The sequence below is a fragment of the Colletotrichum jinshuiense genome, chromosome 4, assembly GCF_051148585.1.
Source record: "Colletotrichum jinshuiense chromosome 4, complete sequence".
NCBI classification, from domain to species: Eukaryota; Fungi; Ascomycota; class Sordariomycetes; order Glomerellales; family Glomerellaceae; genus Colletotrichum; species Colletotrichum jinshuiense.
In genome coordinates this window covers 475,463-495,272 of record NC_139311.1, presented here as the reverse complement: position 1 = coordinate 495,272, position 19,810 = coordinate 475,463, and the positions used below count along the sequence as shown (strand labels likewise).

Genomic DNA, 19,810 nt, shown 5'->3' with positions numbered 1-19,810 from the left:
CTGTCCTGGCTTGGACATGAACTACACGGCAGAATGCTTCAAGTCATGATGGGGCAGGATTGTATACCGCATGTCCACGGGCGGGCAAGGGTATGCCAGTCCAACATCGGGGATTAAGCATCGCCGAGAGTGCACTGATGCAAGGTCATGCCTACATCACGTCTGGCTACCTATTGTGCCTTAACCTTAACATCACGACAAGTTCGTCAACCGCGTGCGCAATTTGCCTGTGAAATGTCGCTGGAGAAGGCTGCGGATAGCCACACGTTGCGTTGCAACGAAACGTCCAGGCAGCAGCATTCTTTCCAGCGGGCGGGGGGGCGTTGGCGTTGCATTACACTACAGGCACCAAAGGAAGGCACCATTTTAAGCGCACCGCTTTAAGCTAGCGACAGTCAGCTTCACAAGCGGGAACGGCGCCGGCTAGTCTACAGGCAGATAAGCGTGGCCCAGTCCTATTTTGATCGACGGCTCTACACTAATCATCTCTCTGCCTTACGCCAACATCCCTGACCCTGGCACGACAACCGAATTCCTATTGCAATAAAGCCATGCCCGTTCCCGTCACCGTGGCGTTCTTCGAGTCTGCTGGCTAGCTGACATGCCTCTCTGATCGCTCGCTCCGTCATGTCCGGTATACGCCGCAAACCGGTCCCGTCCACCTTCGGTGCGCCTGGGCTCCTGTCCGAAGGCATCCGCCGAAAGCCCGTGAAGCCAGTCCAGTACCAAGCTGTCGGGGCACAGGACGACCATGACCGAGACCACGAGCCCAGCGGAGAGGAACTCCGTGAAGAACATCGGGCGGTGCACAGCACAGAGGAACGCAGGAATTTGATGGACGAATCTGACGACTTCCCCGACGCCCGCCAGCTCTCCTCGCCCGCCGGCACAGGCGACGGTCATCTCTCTTCTCATACTCTGGCCTATAGCCCAAGCCCGACAACCCTTCACGGCAAGCAGAGCCCCCGGGTATCCGAGTTCTACTACAGCAACAGTCCCACTCCTTCGCAATGGCCCGAGGACTCCAGGCCGCGCATGTGGAACCCCTTTTGGCTGAGGAAGTCAATACTCTTTGCTTTTGCAGCGTGCTTTCTTTGCATGCTTTTGGTAACCGCTTTGCTCTATCACTTCTCTGTCAAAAACCATGGCTTGAGCACCCAACGAGAAGCCAACCACTATGGGTGGAAGTATGGGCCAACAGCAGGTGAGTTTGCGTCCAAGGTTGCTGCGCCGTTTGCCGCTGACAAGGTTAAGTCCTGGTCATTGTTTCGGCCCTATGGCGGCAGGTGGATTACTCCAACAAGATCTTGATGCCCTGGAAAGAGCTGCGAACCGGCCCGTCCAGCGTCCACAAGACACTTCTCCTTGATTACACCTCGCCCCTCGTTACCACCAGTTTCTGGAGGGCCATTCGGAACCGACACTGGGCTGTCGCCGCTAGCATTACAGGCTGGCTACTTATCCTCTTGACGGTAGGATACCCAACAAGAGTCGGCTAAGCCGCACCGCATAAACAGATACTGACGTTCCCAGACGGTGTTTTCTACCGGTCTGCTCATTCTCGAGACGACGGAAGTCACGCAGAACAACGTCGAGATTTCGATGACGAGCAGCTTCAATGCAAATGGTTTCGATCTGGTGAGCCTCGGACCGGGCCCCGCTCAAGTGTACTACGCCATCAACTTCCAAAATCTGCCCTACCCTTCGGGGACGTCGGAAGACATGGTCATTCCTCAGCTCGAACCGCTAGCGAATGGCCGCGCCGAGGCCAACTACTCTGCCACGACGCCAGGCGTCAAAATCGGCATCAGCTGCGAGACTTTGCCAATTCAGAACGCGACGAGAACGTACTTGCCTTGGTACAGTATCAATGGAGCCTTCTGGGTGGCAAACATCACACACCCCGAGTGCAACATCACCCGCGCCATCGTTGCCGCTGGCCCAGACCACAACATCTACGCACAGCCCAACGCCACTCAAAACTACCAGGCATTCTACCAGGACTACACCTGCAATAGTGGCGTAGACTGGAGCGCGCCGCTCTCTGGGGCTCGTACCAAGTACACCTTCGAGCAGCTGACCAACACTAGTCTTCCGCATCGAATGCTTTTTACTGTAGCGGACCTCCGCTTTTCTCCCATGGACGCGAGACGCAACGGCCCCCAGTACATTTACATGGAAAAGTTGACGGCGGTCATGTGCCACTACGATTACGCCGTAGATACATACGAGGTCAAGTCGACTACACTTGCCGGGACAACCTCCGACGTTGTCATACAGAAGGCTAGCCAAGAATCCCACGCACCGAACAGCATAGCTGGCTTCCCGAATGGTTATTTGGGCCTCTCAGTCGGCCTTACAGCGGAGAGGGTGAAGATCGGCGAGGGGGGCGTGGACTTCGCTCTCTCTACATCCGTTCCATCATTTTTCCTGATGATGAAGATGAAGCGCGGGCTATCATCCATCGGGTCTTTCATGGACCCTGAACTGCTCATCTCCTCGGCTTCAGAAGTCTTCAAGGGCATCGGCGCTCAGGTGCTGGCCCAGACATCCCTGAAGCCTGCCAATACAACCACACAAGGTTCCATCACCTACTTGGAGAACCGCCTGCACGTCAAAGGGCTGTCGACTGCTCTGATGTGTTCCTTCTTGGGGGTTATGACAATCATCAGCGTCGCCATGGTTTTCCTTCGTCCACAAAATGTCGCCCCACGGGAACCGGGATCAATTGCTGCCACTTCCACGGTGCTAGCGGCTAGCCCGCAGCTGAAGAAGCTGATTTCGGGCCTTGGCTCAGCACGCCGGAGCGTCATTCGAAAAACGCTGTCCGGTGTCTTGTTCAAGGGCTCACTTCATCCCGGGCCCGAAACTACGTTCGTCATCGAGCCCAGCCATGGCCAACTGGAGTCACTTCACAAGGAGGATGCGAAACAAGAACGCCATCCCGTTACTTGGTGGCGCCCCATTGCCGGTGCGCCGTGGTTCCTGGCGCTGGCTGTGTGTTTGCCGCTCATCGTCGTGGCGCTACTGGAAGTGCTGCAACGCATGTCGGACAACCGAGATGGATTTGTCGAGGTTGGCTCAAGGACTTCAACGGTGCTGGCTACATACATTCCGGCTGCGGTGGCCATCTGCTTGGCCGGGATGTACTCGAGTTTCGAGTCCATGGCCGCAATATTTGCACCATTCACCACGCTAAAGAAACGGAATGCCATCGCTAGCCGGTCAGTATCCATGAACCTCGTCGGCAAAATGGCTCCGCATGCCATGTTGATGTCCATAAAAACTCGCCACTTCGGTGTCACTGTCATCTTGCTAGCCAATATTGTCGCTGGGTTTCTGACCATTGTCGTCTCCGGCCTTTACAGCGCTTTGTCGGTACGGCAGACCGACACTGTTGAACTGCAACAGGCAGACATGTTCAGATTCGACCAGAACAGTCTGTGGGCGGAAGATAACCAGGCGACGGCGATCACAAGTCTGATTGAAAATGTGTATTTGCCAGATCCGAAGTGGACCGCTGGTGACCTGGTTCTCAACGAAATGAAACCGGCAGATCTGGGCAGCGGCACCAGCGCGAACGGGCAGCTACCACTCTCCGCAACGGTCCCGGCCGTTCGGGGCAACTTGGACTGTGTTTCCATACCGGCTGAAAAGCGGGTAATGAAATCGTTTGCGTCAGATAATGAGGGAGGGATATTGCACCTGCCTGGCATGAGCGGTACCGTTAGTACGGACAACGTCACGGCTCTCCTGGCCCTTAATACAACCATCCCGTGGATGTGTGGCCGTACTGCGGCGAATGCAACCCAGAAAACTTGGATGCAGTATTTTAGTGTGCGGAAATCCGGCGAGCCTTCGTACATTGGAAAGGCCTCGATCATGGCGTGGACCATAGGCGACGGCAGCTACGTGTACGGGGATGGAGCGATTGATACGAGCCCATCGGCTGGCCTGGGGTTTCCCACCACCGGCTTCGACCTCGGAGCCAGGGGCTGTCCAACTGTAGCGTTCACTTTGGGCACTGCGAGGGCCGTCCCCAAGACTGTGAAATACAAAAACACCACCCGGACAACGTACAATTTCGAAAGCGACTTGGCCACAATCGTTTGCCGGCAAAACATTGAGGAGGTTTTGGTCAACGCTACCTTCAACGCTCCTGACATGACGCTCAGCAAGACAGCCCCGCCAGTGGTGGACGAATCCACCAAGACGCTTTTGAAGAGCCCCGACTCGGGAACGACGTCCTTTGACTTCTCCCTGAACAAATTCTTCTTCGACCTGGCACCATCCGTCCTAAATGTGACGATTCCGGGACCAAACGGGACTGATCCAGAAGGGTGGTACAGTTCCATCGACCCCTTCTTGAAGGCACTCATGACCGGGAGAAACAGGAGGCCGATCGAGGATTTAGCGGGAGGGAAGAACACACAGAATCTGATGGAGGCGTCGAATCAGCTGTACAAGACGTACATGGCTCAGGCCATTTCTAACAACATGCGCAACACAACCACCAGCACGGGATCGACGCGGCTGCCTACCTACCAAGGAACCTTGGTGTCGCAGAGCCAACAGCGTCTGCACCAGAACGCTGGTCCCAAGATTGCCCTGCAAGCAATGCTCGGCGTCATGGTTCTCTGCATCATCGTCTCGAGGCTGCTGATCGACATCCATGAGCTGTTGCCGCATGATCCATGCTCCATCGCAGGAACGGCCACGTTGTTGGCCGACAGCCACATGGCGACAAGGAAAGTAGTGCCCGAAGGCGCCGAATGGAGGAACGATGCGGAGCTGAGGAGAGCCGGCGTCTTTGAGGCGTGGAAATTTGGGATTGGATGGTGGGTGGGTGCACACGGAGCCAGGTTCGGCATTGACATTGAGGACGAAAAGGCATGATGGTTGATAGACACGGCAGGGGCAAGTGTATTCAGGAGTTTATGCGTTTACGATATACCCATGTAGCGAGGTTTTGGATCAAGGTCGGAGGCTATGAATGCGCCAAAACTCGAGGAACGCGATACCCGAGTGTTTGGAATTTGCATGGCGGTGTCTGATCTTGGGGGGAATTAATGATAATATGAAGTTTTTTATTCATTTGAAGCTAGTTATTTAGTTTGCAAATGATACATGGCTTCCTTGATGACTATCATTTTATCCAACATCTTTCGCCGTACACGAGACAGAATATGAGCAGTTGAGGTGGGCAACGACTTTTGATACCAGTGCTGAGATCCTTACCCTAGATATAGTCGATGTGAAGTACGGAGATAAGAAAGAGAGAGGTGTGGTCAAGATGTTGGTGGACCTGTACAACAATATCTGTGCTTAACGGGATTAGCGCAGGATTCGAGGAATACGAACGGAGGTTAGACCGAGCCGCCAGGCTTTGGGGGCGGCTTATGTCCCATAACCAATCAGTGACGCAGATGGATCGGTCCGGGAGGATCGGGGGGACGCGGCGTCGATCTGTAATGGGATGGGGGTGGGTGGCCACCGGAAAGGGGATACCGGAGTATGGGGCTCACAAACTCCGGGAGCATGAAAAAGGCCGGGCTCTGCGCTTGCGCTTCTGCTTCTGAGGCGGCTTCTTCCCATTGTCTCGTATTCACCGGTTTTCTTGGGATGCTTCTCTCTTTCCATAGTAAACCCCTATCTAGCTGTGTGTCCTTGCAAACGCCGGGTTTAATGGTATTTGTGGTTTCGAGTTTGTTCGAGCTGTTATACGTCCGCGCGCCACTCTGTGTTTACGGTCTCCGGCACACTTGATCGAAAATCCAGGAGCACCCAGCAACACCCGAGCCACCGCCACGATCATGCCATCTTGCAACTCATATTCGGGCAGGGAGATGCGCAAGCGCAGGATGCACAAGAAGTCCCGGAAAGGATGCGGGAACTGCAAGTTGCGACGGGTCAAGGTACGCCCATCCTCACTCTCTTATCTGGCCATTCTCGGCCACCTTACTGCATCTCTATCCTATCACATGGCGCCCTCGCCACCTCGCAACCATTTCCTGCGTACGGTGTAAATCCCGGGCCCCGGGGACACTCGATGCAAAATATAACTAGCATGGGGGGCTGATGACCTGAGGGGGGACGGTTAGTGCGACGAGACGCAGCCGCGATGCAAGAAATGCGCCGCCTACGGCGTGACATGCTCCTACGCCCCCACATCCGCCGCGGCGGCCTTGTCCGTGGAGGTGGCGTTCAAGATCGACCTGTCCGCCCCGGCACAGGCCAAGGCCGCAGCCGCTCCGCGGGTCCGGGCCGTCCGCCTGGCGCCCCCCCACCACTCCCTGCTCCGCCACGTCCCGCCGCCGCTGCCGTGCACGGGTTCCATTGACGACCCGGATACGATGTACCGGCTCACGCCCTCCGACGTCCGCCTCCTAGAACGATTCCAGAAGCGGACGGTCCTGAGCCTCGGGTCGCCGACTAGCAGGTCGATTTACGAGAGGAAGACGCTCCCCATAGCGTTCAGCGTAAGCCCCCTCCCGCCCCTCCCCCTTAAACCTTGTTGAGTCTACGAGCCATCAACGGAGCGGCCCCGGCTGAACAAACTCAAAAAAAGCACCCCTTCGTGATGCACACGGTCCTGGCCGTGACGCACCTGCACGACATGGCCTCCGCCGCCGCCCCGCCGCCGGAGCAGCACGCGGCGTTCGCGTACCACTGGTACCGCGGCACCTCGCTCCTGTACCGCAAGCTCTGCCGGCCCATCGTGGCGGGGGAGCGCGACGCGCTCTGGCTGGCGGCGGCCTTCGTCGGCATCGCGGCCTTCGCCAACGTCGCCGACGTCGCCGCGCCGTCGTGCGCCTGGCCCCTGCGGCCCGCGTCCGCGTCGGACCTCGACTGGCTGAAGCTGGGCGACGGCAAGCGGCAGGTCTGGCGGCTCACGGACCCGCTGCGGCCGCGCGGCGTGTTCCGCGACGCCGCCAACGAGCTGTACGCGCACCTTTTGCGGCCGGTCGCGCCGGCCCCCGACGGGCGGGAGCTCGGCCGGCGGCTGCCGGACGGCTTCGCCGAGCTCTACGGCCTCGTGGGCGGGGACCTGGCGCCCGCGGAGAACCCGTACTGGACGGCCGCTGAGGCGCTGGCCGCGAGCCGGGAGGCGGCGGCGGCGGCGGTGGCGGACCCGGCGTCGAGGGCCGCCGCCGTGGTGCCGTTCCTGGGGTTCGTTAGCAGGATGGACCCGCGGTTCCGGGCCCTGCTGGAGGCCAAGGACGAGCGCGCCATGCTGATGCTGGCGTACTGGTTCGCGGGCCTGTGCGACCGCCGCCAATGGTGGATGTGGAGGCGGGCGGCGCTGGAGACGAGGGCCATCTGCACGTATCTGGGCCGCAGCTGGGAGGGCCGCAGGGAGGCGAGGCTGCTCGAGTCCCCTCGCATCACGGCCGAGAGATGTGAGTTTTTGGTGTGAGCCGCGGCGCTGCGGACTGGACCGGAACATGGGTCAGAGGGGGTGTTTAAGGGGGAAGGGGGTGGGGGTCACAACAGGTAGGCTCGGACTGGCAAAGGTTGTAATGAGCAGCGTCTGCCCGCTTCGTATGAAATCATGATGCTGAATAAACGAATGTACGAGACACATGACGGACGCCCTCCCAATGAATACTGCCTGGTATCGCCGAAACCCAACGCTTTAACAGCCCCTGCAAAAGTGAATCGACAACGCTGAAACACCAAATCGTACAACCGTGAATATGAATGCATTCCTCACGCCCCCACCTTGACTTCCTGGCCGTTGGCGGGCGTCCCGGCCTTCTCCTCGTCGTTGTCGCCCGCTGCGCCGTCCTCGGCCTGCGCCGAGTCACCGTGCGGGTACAGCGGCTTGTTCGGGTCGTAGCCAACCGACTTGACTATGCCAAGACCTTTGGTCCTGCCCTCTCGGAACAGTAACCTGTCGCCCGGGGCGAGATACTCTGGGCGCTGGACGAAACGGAATGCCACCGTTGCCCTGTCTCCCGTGCGGATGTACGGGCGGTCGACGTCGATTATCGCACACGTCTGCGAAACCGGGCCGACGTGCAGCATCGCCTGGTATTTTGTCTTGATGGTGGTTGCGTGAGAAAGAATCAGGACTGGGAAACGGTTAGTCATGAGCCGCAGCAACAGTAGTTGCCATATGTGTATGTATGACTTACCCTCGGCCACAAACTCCCTGAAAACCTTGGGCGCCGGCTGCCCTTCGAGCTTCGGAAGGACCACCATGCCCTTCCTTACATCTTTGCGACGAACCTTTTTCAACGCAAACGAGGCCGACTGTCCCGCAGAAGCAGCCGGCACCCCGAGCCGCTTCCGTTCAATCGAGCGAATGCTGGTTGACGTGAACTGGCCCAGAGAGTCCGGGCCAATAAGAACGTTGTCCCCGGTGTGGATGACGCCAGACTTGATGATGCCCGAAACTACTGTGCCGACGAAGGGAACCGAGAACGTATCATTAATATGGAACTCGAAAGGGGCCTCCGAGTCGTAGCGCCCGTGGTGCGGCAAGATATTGAGGAACGTGCGAACCAGGTCGAGGTTCTCGCCAGTGACGTTGGAAACTTGGAATACGGGGCATATCCTCTGACTGACGAACTGGGTGGCCGTGTTTATGCATTCCTCGCGGTCCTTGATGAAGATGGGAATCTTGCGCGCTCCCGGGCTCTTCAGGATCTTGGTGATCTGGCTTATCGTCTGCTCTAGGATCTGGGGCGGGCAGATGTCGATTTTAGTGATGACCACCATTACAGGCACGTTTAGAGCCAGGGCAATCCCCAGATGCTCTTTGCTCATTCCGATCAGGCCGTTGTTGGCCGCCACCATGAGCAGGCAGTAGTTGGGGCTGCTTGAGAGCAGGCCAAAGACCGTTGTTCGCAAGTACTTCTCGTGGCCTGCCAAGTCGGTGAAGGTGATGACCTTTGCGCTGCGCTTTCCAATCTCCTCCCACGAAAGTTTCCCTGAATGTGTGTTAGCTGATTGCATTGTTGCTGTTGTAATAGTGAAGCATACTGCCGGGAGTTTCGGAGGTGACAACCTCTCCGGCGGTGTCGAAGCCCAGGATCTCCATTCCTACCGAGCTGGTTCTGCCCGTCTCGATCTCATGCTTGTGTCGGAAGAGGTTCACTCGCGCCCTCCCCCTGCCGTCGTCAAGATCCCCCTTAACCAAGACACCAAGCAGAGAGCTTTTCCCAGCGTCAACTACAACGTAATCGTCAGCGTTGTTCATCCAAGGCCGGGTTGTCCCCCCCAATGTGATATGAAGAGCATACCATTGCCTACAACAGCTATCCTCGTCTCAATGACATCCTCTACGGTAGCTGGGGTCTGACGAATCATTATCTTGCCGCTGCAGTGGCTGTCTTTGCCGGTGCTGGCACTCGGGGCCTCAACGTCACCTCCGACGTTCTTGGTGATGAGTGTTTGGCAGTTGGCCTGTATCGCCTTGGCCGCATCCTGTAGCCTTGTGTATGCCGCATTCCACTGCTCCAGGGAGAGCCCCATTGTTTCGCCATTGTTCTCGAAGCCAAGCTCGAAGACGGTCTCTCCATGGCCCTCGGCTATCCTCTCCTGGAGAATCCCTTCCAGCTTCAGAAGCGTATCGTCGCCAGTACCCAACAGCAAGTCTTTCAATCGAGCACCCGGGGTGGAGTCGGCCAAGTCGAGGTTGTCAAAAAGCTCGTCGAGTTCCGCATGCTGGTGTTCGGGGATGGCGGCCGGCTGGGAAGCGTCGGTCGCCTTGGAGCTCGGGTACCGCAACGCCTGCTGTCTCTCAACGTACTCGGCAAAGTCACTTAGAGCCTGGGACGGACAAGGTTAGCGAGGCTTTCCGGGGGACGGGGCTAGGATTGGCTATCCGTCCGTACTGCTTCGCCTTTCCGCTTCTCGTGCGGTAACGACTTTATGTTCTTGCTCGTCATGGTGGGGTGATTGGAGCGTTCAGATGTGTATCCTAAGAATCATTGATGCGCGGTGGGGGAAGAAATTCGAGTTGTAGACGGTGACGAAAACAATATGCTTGAATTGTTACACTGTCGCGCGGTAACCATTTATAGACGGGGTAAGGTCACTTCAAAAAAGGTTGGCGTCGCGACGGCAGAGGGAAAGAGTCATAGATTGACTCGAGGCGGCAAGGTGTAGTGACAGTCGAGGCCACATCCACCCCCCACCAGGGTGACAGAATGCGCCGCTGCTTTATCAAACCTTCCTCAGGCGATACGAGCTTGGGGCCCCTGCCTGTCCTATAGTAGAAGGCGCTTAGCTATATTGCCGTTTGTATAAGGCAAACTCCGATACCCGGGCTTACTGATTAGAAGAGAGCTATATATATTCTCTTTTATACGAAAAACGAGAAGGAACCCATCTGCTCAGCTGGAAATATGCTGGCCAAGTGTCACCACGAGTTCCGCATTAAAGCAGCGGCTCTGCCGTGAGTAACTCGGCGGGCCTATCGATAAGAGCTTGGGCACGGGCCACACCAACGAGCCCAGACTGCGGAGCCCCGGATTCTGCGTTGATTCAGGTAATTGCTTTGTATTCTCGACTTCCACAGCCCTATGCCCCGCCACCTACATCGCTCGACGATGATCCACGGGCGGAACTCGATGCGTTGTGGGGACCATTGAGTGACTCAGGCAGCCGACCGCTTGCTCTGAACGAAAAGTGCATCAGGGTTCATTGTCTGAGACGTGACCCATGTGAAGCTTGCTGCGCCCCTAGTGCTGAACATATGATGGCCTGAGGTCAGGGGAGTAAGAGTCACACATGTCGAAGCGCGGTGGCCATAGGTCAAACCCCCGGCAACAGTAGTCTCGCCCGGATCGTATGAGCTAGAAGTGCTCTATTGCTAGAAATGTCTATTTAACAGAAAACGACCAGGGATTGCAGGATCCCGTGCCTGAGGGTGATGCATCGCGTTGTTTCTCAACCGCAGGCCTTGGTAGGCAAATGTTCTCCCCGCAACATCATACCGGACCGCCATGAGGTATTATCACTGGTGCATTAAGACCGCAAGTTTCACCTTGGCCTTGCAATTTGGGTATAGAGGGGGGTACACCTTTATCGACGTTGCTGAGGATATAGCCCGGTTCTTAATGTCTCGGCAGGCGCCCCTAATTCGTGCTTTAGCCGCAACACATTGCCGCCGTCGGCTTGAGAGTATTCAAAGCCGAGCTAGGTTCGGGGTTTCTTGGTGGTGATTGTGGATGCGTCATCTTGCGCTGGCTATGAAGATGTGTGAGGGGAGATGAGGACCACGCTGTCACCTGCGAACATCTTAGATCCGGGGCCAATGTCTATACTTTCAGGACCACACATACCTCGAACAAACAGCATCTCTGACTTTCGGCTGATGGTCTGCGGGGCTCTGTCAGCACTTGGACAGCGAACTGGATGTCACCAGCTTCTCTCACCTTGACTTCTTCGTCCTCCTCATCCTCATCCACCACGTAGATCGTCTCCTCCACCTCGCCTAGCACAAGGTTGCAATGGCTGTCGTACGCCTGTGGTTAACGTCAGCAAGTCTCATATCAGCCCCCAACTCGCAGCCGCGACTCACATGAAGCCTGCCCTTGAGCTCCCGGTCGCCTCTGAGCTTCACAAAAACCACCTCATCGAGCAAGAGCTTGACGAGGTCGAGGGGCTCCTGAACGTGAGTGGTATCTTCGCCGACGTCCGCCATGGTGAGAAAAGGTGAGAGCCGAGTGAAGGAAAATGTAACAGGGTATGTTTGGTCGTATGAAGAGGCGCGTTTCTCGATGAAGACACAACAACTCAACTAGGATGGCCGACAGTGAGTGGTGGGTCCAGGCACATCAGAATTGTGCATTTTGCGTCTCTGGGCTCCCACGTCATTGGGCGGTGCACCCGGAGCCGGTAGAACAGATCTTCCGAAAGAAGCCCACATGCTGGATGAACCAAGCCACGGCACACCGGAAAGTGGACCGTTAATGGGTCCTGCCCCGGACAGCGTGGAGTTACCCGTCCTGCCTAGGGTGGCACGGTTGGAAGGGAAGGGAGCAGGGCCCTAAAGCAGGCACTTGCAGGACCTGTGTTAGAGGGAGGAGGAGAAGTAAGTCGGGGAAGCTTGTTGGGGGGACGGGACGCATCGGCCAGTTGGCGAGGTACCTTGAGCTGCTTACCTCCCGTCGTGTTACCTGCCGTTGCTTGCGAGGGGACAGCTTGTTTTTGTCTACGCACACTGCGCGGCGCGAACTCCCTGATCATCATCTTTTGGAGAGCACACTCACTTTGCCGTGCGACTGGCTTCCGCGTTCATGAGATGCTTCGATTCAAATCTTGTCGTTTTCCATCATGATACCTACTACGAAGGCCATTGGCCCTCGACAGCTACTTCAGCTCCTCCCGTCTCCTCCGCGCGGCACCCCCTCACGAGTCTTGTCAGCTCGACTGCGAAGATTTCCCCGGCATCATCGCTTGCTATCCACGACAGCCCTCACGAGAACATTGATACAACCGCCCTCGTCTAATGGACCATGTCCAGCCAGGAGATTTTCTCAATCGCGCATCCTCCACTATAGCGCCACCAGAGCAGCTGCGTATGCGCCAGATGCCGATTCTCCCCACGCCCAGCTCGCAGACTTGCTCAAAGCTGTTCAGTCGCAAGATACAACCAGAATCTGGAAGAGGATTGGACGACTGGCACGTCACCAACGCCCAATCGAGGTGGCGGATGCATTGCACAAGCTGTCGCCTGCTGCCTTTTCGGAAATTGTGCGCTCTCTGGACCCTTCCCGAGTCGGCCCCAATAGCGATGCGACCCACGGCCTACGGATTCACGGTGGCCTCGGGCAGTTCAGCTCCGTTGCGTCTGTCGCGGACCAATTTGGTGTTCGCAAGATCTACAAGGATGTTTTTCAGTCACTGCGTTTCATGTTTGACTTGTGGTCTTACCATGGCAGCAATCCATCGCTGTCTGACTACATGGTCCTTCTCAGGTGCGCTGGAGCTGCTTCTGATGTGGAATCAGCAAGAGAAATATGGCACAAAGCTATGAAGACTGAAGGAACTGTCAATCCCAGAGATGGTCTGGCCTATGCAGAGTACTTCAAAGCTCGGTTCCTCACAGATTTAACATTTATGCAGAATGACTTGGCGAGAGTTCGAGTGCGACCGCGCAATCTCCACGGAAACAGAAAGCGCTTTACCGAAAAATCATTGCTATGGCCCCTTGAAAGAATGCGCCTGAGTATTGTTGCAAGTAAGCGTACGGGTTACGGTCGAGCTCGCTGGCAGCCGACGCATGATATGCACCGTCTCCTAAGTCTGCCTGCACCCGTCAGACGTTTGCAAGCGTATGTTGCCAGAGAACGCAAGGTAGTCGACGAAGAGTTCTACTGTGCGTATCTGGTGGCAAGCGCACGAGCAGGTTCTTTGCAAGACATGATCAAACTGCTATGGCGAACGTGGAGGATCAAGGTCACAGACCTACGAGATCACCGAGCATCGGAAATCGTTGGCATTGCCCAAAATCGGAGACTGGACCCCTTACTCCAGCCGACGGAACGTTTGCTCAATGCCGTCGTACATTCATTTGGGTGCACCGGTCACGTCATTCTAGCCAGGAAGCTGGTGGATTTCATCTCCCGTCAACACCAAGTTCCGATACCAGCAAGCACATGGTCTTCGCTCTTGGAATGGACTTACATCCACTCCTCTGCGCCAGCCGCGACGGAATGGAGAATACTACGCGATGCCAACAGAATCATCCGTGCGGATGATGTACTCTCGGTCTGGGAAACTATGACGTCCGAGCCTTTCCTGGTGAACGTCGGCCTGAAAGAGACGGACATCTACATTAAATCCCTGATAAGTGCCGGAAGGTTGGATGAGGCCTGGGGGGCCATGAAGCTCAGCTGCACAGAGTACGATTCCCTGTGCAAGGAAGTCGAAGAAGCCCTTTTCGAAACCTTGTACCCTTCTCCACCGGCATCTTCGATCACCCGATACCAGCGGCTTAAAGCTAGACAGCATACGACTTGGTATACCATTCAAAACTGGGGTCAGCAATGGTTGCGGGGGGCGGGCAACCGCCTCAGACACGACGCGCGACTCTCCTCACTGGTCATCACCCAATTTGTTGGAGAATTTTACAGGTTTCTGCCAGATCCGATCACGTATTCGACGAGCGGAGGAACTGTAAGAATCAAGAACAAGGATACCGACCAAAGAACGCAGTGGAAGGCACGGACCGTCCCAAGCCAGCCGACTCAGAGACTCGCCCCAGATCCTGGCCGTCCGAAATATGCCAAGTCGCAGAATGCAAGCGAGGACGAGCAGCTGATCCCGGTGCTTACTGAGTCGGGCGAGCCAACGTACGAAAGCATGGCAATCACTATCCGACGAGTCACGAAAAAGATGGTTCGCCAAAGGAGACAAGTGCAGTTCGGGCAGCAAGAGAAGGCTTTACGTTCCCAGAAAGCTGTGCCGGGGGATGAAACCGAGGCCGAGGAGGTGGGCGCTGTAGAAGCGGGTGCTGTGCAACGGCTGCTGCAGAAAAACAATCGCTTGGACACGAAGGCGGTCTTGAGTGCCTTGACCTGGTAAATAACTGGCCCGGGATGGATGGTGATTATGATCGCCAGGACTCAAAAGGGGGCAAGGCAACCCCTCTTGCCTGTATGTAGAAGAGTCCGTGTCTTGTAAAAAAAAAGATATAGAGATGTCATTACTGTGATAGAGGTATGCAAAGTCATCGATATTGTGATTATTAACAGCCACTTCAGACTTACAAGATCTAGCCAGGAAGCAGAGATTCAATGTGACAATAGAACCAACCATGCGGCTTGGAGCGCTCGCGACGTCTCCGAAGCATCTCCGGCGTCTTGGACTACTACACCTCGATTCCTACCGGTTATGTGGTATTCGTTCTGTAACTACAACGCTGATGATTTGTACCCGGAGTTCATATCCCTTTTGCCCCAAAAAACAACAACATGGAGCCCATGAAAAACGCCTGCTCATGATGGGGGTATGAGATGCTAGGTGGTTATATGCTCTCTCTTTTTTCGTTTCTTTCCCGCTGGTTTTTCCTGGGATGTCCCCATCGCGACTTAGGCCTTGTCGCCGTCGCCGCCGTCGCCGCCGTCGCCGTCGACCTTCTCCAGTCGCAGGTCGTTGATCACCATGTACCTGCTGAAGGCGATCCAGCCGTACCGGAACCAGACCATCTGGCTCTTGTGCGCCGTCGTCATTGCGCTCCACGCCGTGGCCAAGCCGCCCTTGGAGCCTATTTGGTTGAGGTAAACCAGCGCAGTCGGGTGGTAGTCGTCCTCGTCGTCCTCGTCGTCGCTATCGTCCTCCTCCTTCTTTGGCTTCTTGGGCGGCTTCGGGGGGTTGCTGCCGGCCGTGGTCGCCCAGGAGAACAGCGTGGGTATCGCGTCGAAGAGGGTGCTGTACTTGCGCGCGAACGAGACCGAGGTCAGGGTGTACATGTCGACGGGGGAGGGCCATTGGGAGTCGGCGGAGAGGGCGGCGATGAAGGCGCGGGCGCCGTGGTACAGCGAGATGTGGTTCGGGTGGGAGGAGACGCCGGTCGAGTCGAAGGTGATCAGGACGTCGATGTTTGCCTCGGGCTCCTCGCCGGCGGCGCGCTGGCGGGCAAGCTGTGGGGCGAAAGCGCGGCCGAGAAGCGTGGCGATCTTGGCCTTGTCCCACACATTGGTCATGGAGTCTTGGAAGTCGCTGGAGTTTGTGGCAGTCACAGGTTAGCAGGGAGTTTGAATTGCGAGGAGAGCCGAGGTGTTGGTGAGTAGGGAAACGGGGGAGGGGGCGTGCTCACGGGCTGTCAATGACGTAGACGTCTTGCTCCTGGCGCAGGCCGAGCTTCATGCCGCTCTTGACCAGCTCCTTCTTGCGAGTCTCGCCCAATCCGTCGGCGTCGCCTATACAAGTGCCCCTCTCGTCAGCCATTGCGCTTTGTTGCTCCTCCAGCAGCACCCGCGGGTCTTCCCCTACCTGAGCTCAGACACAAGATCTTGAAGTGGTTGCCCGTCTCGGGTCGGGCGAGGGCCAAAACGGTTGGCGCGAAGAACATAGCCTCATCATCCGGGTGCGCGATCAGGAGGCAGATCCGTTTATTCTCCAGGGCCGGCAGGCGCGGCGTGGCCAGCGGCACCAGGTACATGTACAATACCGGTGCGACAGCCACCGAGAGGGCCCCGAGGAGTAGAACCGAACCCATTTTCTTTTTTCTTTTCGGTCCTCAGTCTTGCGATTCCGTATTCCTAGTTCGTTCCGGTTTGTGATTCCGCTTGGTCGGCTGGACCGGTTCGAATTCCCCTAGGTGGGGTTGCTCTCGAGAGTAGTGCGTCGGAGATGCGGTGTGGCGTGTGTCGGCGGGCAGCGGCCGCGCGCGAAGGATTGCGGGTGCGGGATGGTCGTGAAAGTCGCGGGGCGAGAAGGAGAAGTTCCCAAAGGGGACCCGTGAGAATGGTAGAGCCTCGCTAGATGCAGGATGGCAAGCACGAGGTGGTCGTCATCGCAGGCGAAAGAGAGCGGGAGGACGAGATGCCACCTTGCGGTAAGGAGGACCCTGGTCCAATCTCGGAGCACCTTTTAGCGACAACGGGAGCGGGCTTTCGGCGGCGGCGGCGGCTTGCAATGGATGGTGGTGTGGGTGGTAATAGCGGGAGACGATCGGCTGGGAAATTGGATGACCTGGGACCCGGGCGAGTTTGGGTGTGTTCCTCTGCGCCATGGACGGGCAAGTCGGTGTGTGTCGCACCCATTTACTTCCCGAAAATGCAGGCGGTGACAGATCGCGGAACGGGGTCCTGTCGAGACTATCAGCCTAGGAGGGGTGGTTGACGGCTGGTGATTGGCAGGCCGAAGCCTGTGTCATGCGACGGAACCGGGGTTCTGTGGTCACTGGACCGATGGCCTGCAGGGACCGGGTGAGCTCTATTTTTTTGCCGAAGGGGGCAGGCAGAGCTTAAGACGGAGCTGACAGACAGCGGGGGTCAAGGTTCAGTAAAAGTGTAAACTGTGTCTTTGTCAGCCAACGAACGGCACGCGACCAGACGACAGAAGCGATCCCGACACACCTTGCAGCTGCGAGCGATTAGCTGCCTCGATCAGACGAAACGGCCATTGGAAGTGATTTTCGACCGGGAAATTGGGGCAAAAGAGGGGGACCGTAGAGGGAAGAAACAGCCCAAAGGTCGCCCGGTGTGCATTTGCAGCCATGGCAAAGAAAGGCAAGGAGAAGAGGGTGAAGGAGCCCAAGGGTATTCCCTTGGCCCATCCCGATCGGTCAGGTCCCAGCGAAGCCACGCTGCTTCAGCTCGCCCAAGAAAGAGGCCTCTTCAAGCAGGCGGAACAGGACCCGAGGAACAAGAACTTGCCCAAGGGCGCCGTCCGAATCGACAAGCCTAGTCCCGAGGACAGTGAGGATGACAATGATGAAGACGACGACGATGCGGAGGAAGAATTGCTATCCCCCTTGATGAACCGCATCATGGATACCCTTCTCTGGACTGTTAGCCTCGCCATGGCTCATGGCACCTTTGACGTGCTCGTCCAGAACCAGTACGCCATCACCATCGAGTGGCCTACTATTATCAGTCGCACACTGGTAGCCTTCCTAGGTGAGAGATTCGAGATGAGTCAACGAGATTGCGTCCCTTGCTGATGATTTGGACGCCGTCAGTCCTCTCCTTCCTTTTTTACAATCTTCATGCACACCCTTCCAGCCCAACACTTATCCCGAGAGTTCCGCTCCGCTTCCAGCATCCGATCAGGCAGGCCATCTTCTTCTTGGCCAGCGTTTCTGCCGGGTGCCATTTGGTATACATTACCAACAAGTTCAGCTATTTGTACATTCTGAAGCGCGCGCCAACTCTGGGTGTAGTGTGGATCTGGTCGGTTTTGGAGCTCGACCTGGCCGTCGCGGTCCCCAGTCTGGCCGTTGTGGGTGCGTTTTTGCTGCAAGGAGGATACGCCATTAAATAACGAGTCATAACTCGTCACTTTGACCTTGACCGCCTGGTCGACTGCGAGCTGGCGCGTCGCCCACGTCCTTGCTTTGCCATCTCTGCCGGGCCATGCTGTGAAGGAGTGGATGTTCGCCGCGATTTGATGGCGTCGGCCAACGGCTGGTCAGCCGTGTGGTTGGGTCGACTTCGGTGCATGAGACGATAAAAGAGATCCTCCAGCCGGTGGATCTGGGCTCTCTGCTCGACAATCTGGTTTTCCATGCGAATAAAGCTCTCTTCGGTTTTTGCTTCCGTCCACGTGGTCCTTGATTCCAAATCTCGAAGTCGACTGCAACAGACATCAGCAACGGCAGTCACGGGCGGCCAGTGTACGCTTACGAAGAAATCATGCTCATCTGTGTGAACTGGACACGTGCCGTCAGAGCCTCTCTCTGGCGGACTAATTCTAGCGTCTTGCTGCGGACCGGCAGCCAAGCCATGGCGACATTGGTCGTGAAGCTCCAGCTCTTGGGTACAAGCGTCCAATCGCCCCGGTTCTCGGCATCTTGGCCCGCAGCTTTCGTCTCGGCCTCCGCAAGAAGCTCCAAGATGCGTTTTTCCAGCTTAATCAAGTCGTCCATGACGAACGCATACATTTGGTACTCTGGTTGGTGTTGGCGTGAGCCTCCAATTCTCTCGCCAGCGTTCTGGATGAGGTCTGAAAGCCACGCGGACTCTGTCTTAAACCATGACAGCGAGGCCTTGACTCTGAAATACTCATCGTCGCTATTCCGCAGGTACGTAATTCTGACATATGCTGCTGCCACGATTGCGACGATGAAGGTGAGGATACCGGCTACGTTGGCTGTAATGGACAGAGGGCTGTCCTGTTGTGCTGCGGACTCCATTGGGACCAGTGAAAGACAGGTAGTTTAAAGAGTAAATCACAGATGACAACGTTGTTCCTGGGAGTCGTCAAGAAATACAATCCTTTTTCTTGCTGGTCCTTCAGGCTCGACCTGGACAGGAACAGACGGAGCGCTGACATGAATTGAGGAGCTGGGAGCTGCTGAGGGAGGAGACCACCCCCCCCTGTGAACCCACCGCTAAAGTCTTAGCGCCGATCCTGGCATCCCGAAGGTGGGGCCGCCCGCTCTCGCGATGCTCGGGGCCCACGTGACTTTACTTCATCAACGTCGAACTCACGAAATTCTAACGTTGCTCGGGTGACGCAGAGCTTTTTATCGATGCCATAAACGCCATATGAATAGTATCTGCTGCTGTCAAAGCCCAATGGTTCGATTAGGTCAGCGGGGAAGTGCTTCAGCAGAGCCCTGGCATGTACTGCCAGTCTTCCTCCAGTGATATTGCATACCATGGCAGTGATGAGAATTAAGGGCATTTGTCATTTCAACGAAATATATGTATTTGGAGCAAGACATAAAAGTATCGTACATCACAAATGTAGGCGGACCTCTCAGCCGGTCCCTCCCCATAGCCCTCTACTTGGAGTCAGGGAGATGAGACCAAACGAGCACATGTATCCGAGTGATATACAGTGATAAATTGAGTATAGATACGGGATGTAAATTATACTGTTTATTTAATTCAATAGTCTCGTCAGTGTTGAGGAGATGATGTAGTCCTCTCGGGTTCTCGCCATACCTCTGACTCAGTGTTAGCCACAAGACCAGCCCTCCTGGTGCTGGCACACACACATAAAATATATCTGCCCCGCTTGATAGAAGCCAATCTTTGGGACTCTTGATAATTATACTTGGGTTGTTGATCGGAAGGGGCATACCCATAATCCACCTTCCGCCAAATTCATCCTATCCCACCCGCTTCTTACCAGGGCAACGGAGCACAACAAACCTTTCTCAAGAGCCCTCATTATCTTC

General features: G+C 56.3%; 8 protein-coding genes across 8 annotated transcripts; 4 read left to right on the top strand and 4 right to left on the bottom strand.

Moving 5' to 3' along the window:
- Positions 1-627: 627 nt before the first annotated feature.
- On the top strand, positions 628-4,896 carry EsH8_IV_000133 (DUF3433 domain-containing protein; the record flags this gene model as incomplete). The annotated part of the gene is made up of 3 exons (XM_083265023.1): positions 628-1,204; positions 1,255-1,472; positions 1,534-4,896. The coding sequence occupies 3 exons, from the start codon at positions 628-630 to the stop codon at positions 4,894-4,896; spliced, it is 4,158 nt and encodes a 1,385-aa protein (XP_083123918.1).
- Positions 4,897-5,813: 917 nt separating this feature from the next.
- EsH8_IV_000132 (Zn(II)2Cys6 transcription factor domain-containing protein) lies at positions 5,814-7,417 on the top strand (the record flags this gene model as incomplete). Its single annotated transcript, XM_083265022.1, has 3 exons — positions 5,814-5,915; positions 6,102-6,479; positions 6,569-7,417. 3 exons carry the CDS (start codon positions 5,814-5,816, stop codon positions 7,415-7,417), a joined length of 1,329 nt encoding a protein of 442 aa, XP_083123917.1.
- Positions 7,418-7,710: 293 nt separating this feature from the next.
- Positions 7,711-9,896, bottom strand: EsH8_IV_000131 (P-loop containing nucleoside triphosphate hydrolase protein; the record flags this gene model as incomplete). Its single annotated transcript, XM_083265021.1, has 5 exons — positions 7,711-8,075; positions 8,139-8,936; positions 8,989-9,177; positions 9,249-9,777; positions 9,843-9,896. The coding sequence occupies 5 exons, from the start codon at positions 9,894-9,896 to the stop codon at positions 7,711-7,713; spliced, it is 1,935 nt and encodes a 644-aa protein (XP_083123916.1).
- A 1,303-nt stretch (positions 9,897-11,199) lies between these two features.
- EsH8_IV_000130 (uncharacterized protein) lies at positions 11,200-11,656 on the bottom strand (the record flags this gene model as incomplete). The annotated part of the gene is made up of 4 exons (XM_083265020.1): positions 11,200-11,240; positions 11,295-11,331; positions 11,388-11,477; positions 11,534-11,656. The coding sequence occupies 4 exons, from the start codon at positions 11,654-11,656 to the stop codon at positions 11,200-11,202; spliced, it is 291 nt and encodes a 96-aa protein (XP_083123915.1).
- Positions 11,657-13,377: 1,721 nt separating this feature from the next.
- Positions 13,378-14,541, top strand: EsH8_IV_000129 (uncharacterized protein; the record flags this gene model as incomplete). Its single annotated transcript, XM_083265019.1, has 1 exon — positions 13,378-14,541. The coding sequence occupies one exon, from the start codon at positions 13,378-13,380 to the stop codon at positions 14,539-14,541; it is 1,164 nt and encodes a 387-aa protein (XP_083123914.1).
- Positions 14,542-15,047: 506 nt separating this feature from the next.
- Positions 15,048-16,177, bottom strand: EsH8_IV_000128 (N-acetylglucosaminylphosphatidylinositol deacetylase; the record flags this gene model as incomplete). Its single annotated transcript, XM_083265018.1, has 3 exons — positions 15,048-15,678; positions 15,776-15,878; positions 15,952-16,177. The coding sequence occupies 3 exons, from the start codon at positions 16,175-16,177 to the stop codon at positions 15,048-15,050; spliced, it is 960 nt and encodes a 319-aa protein (XP_083123913.1).
- A 1,002-nt stretch (positions 16,178-17,179) lies between these two features.
- EsH8_IV_000127 (uncharacterized protein) lies at positions 17,180-17,946 on the top strand (the record flags this gene model as incomplete). The annotated part of the gene is made up of 2 exons (XM_083265017.1): positions 17,180-17,582; positions 17,645-17,946. The coding sequence occupies 2 exons, from the start codon at positions 17,180-17,182 to the stop codon at positions 17,944-17,946; spliced, it is 705 nt and encodes a 234-aa protein (XP_083123912.1).
- A 14-nt stretch (positions 17,947-17,960) lies between these two features.
- EsH8_IV_000126 (uncharacterized protein) lies at positions 17,961-18,817 on the bottom strand (the record flags this gene model as incomplete). The annotated part of the gene is made up of 2 exons (XM_083265016.1): positions 17,961-18,258; positions 18,309-18,817. 2 exons carry the CDS (start codon positions 18,815-18,817, stop codon positions 17,961-17,963), a joined length of 807 nt encoding a protein of 268 aa, XP_083123911.1.
- Between the last annotated feature and the right edge of the window lie 993 nt (positions 18,818-19,810).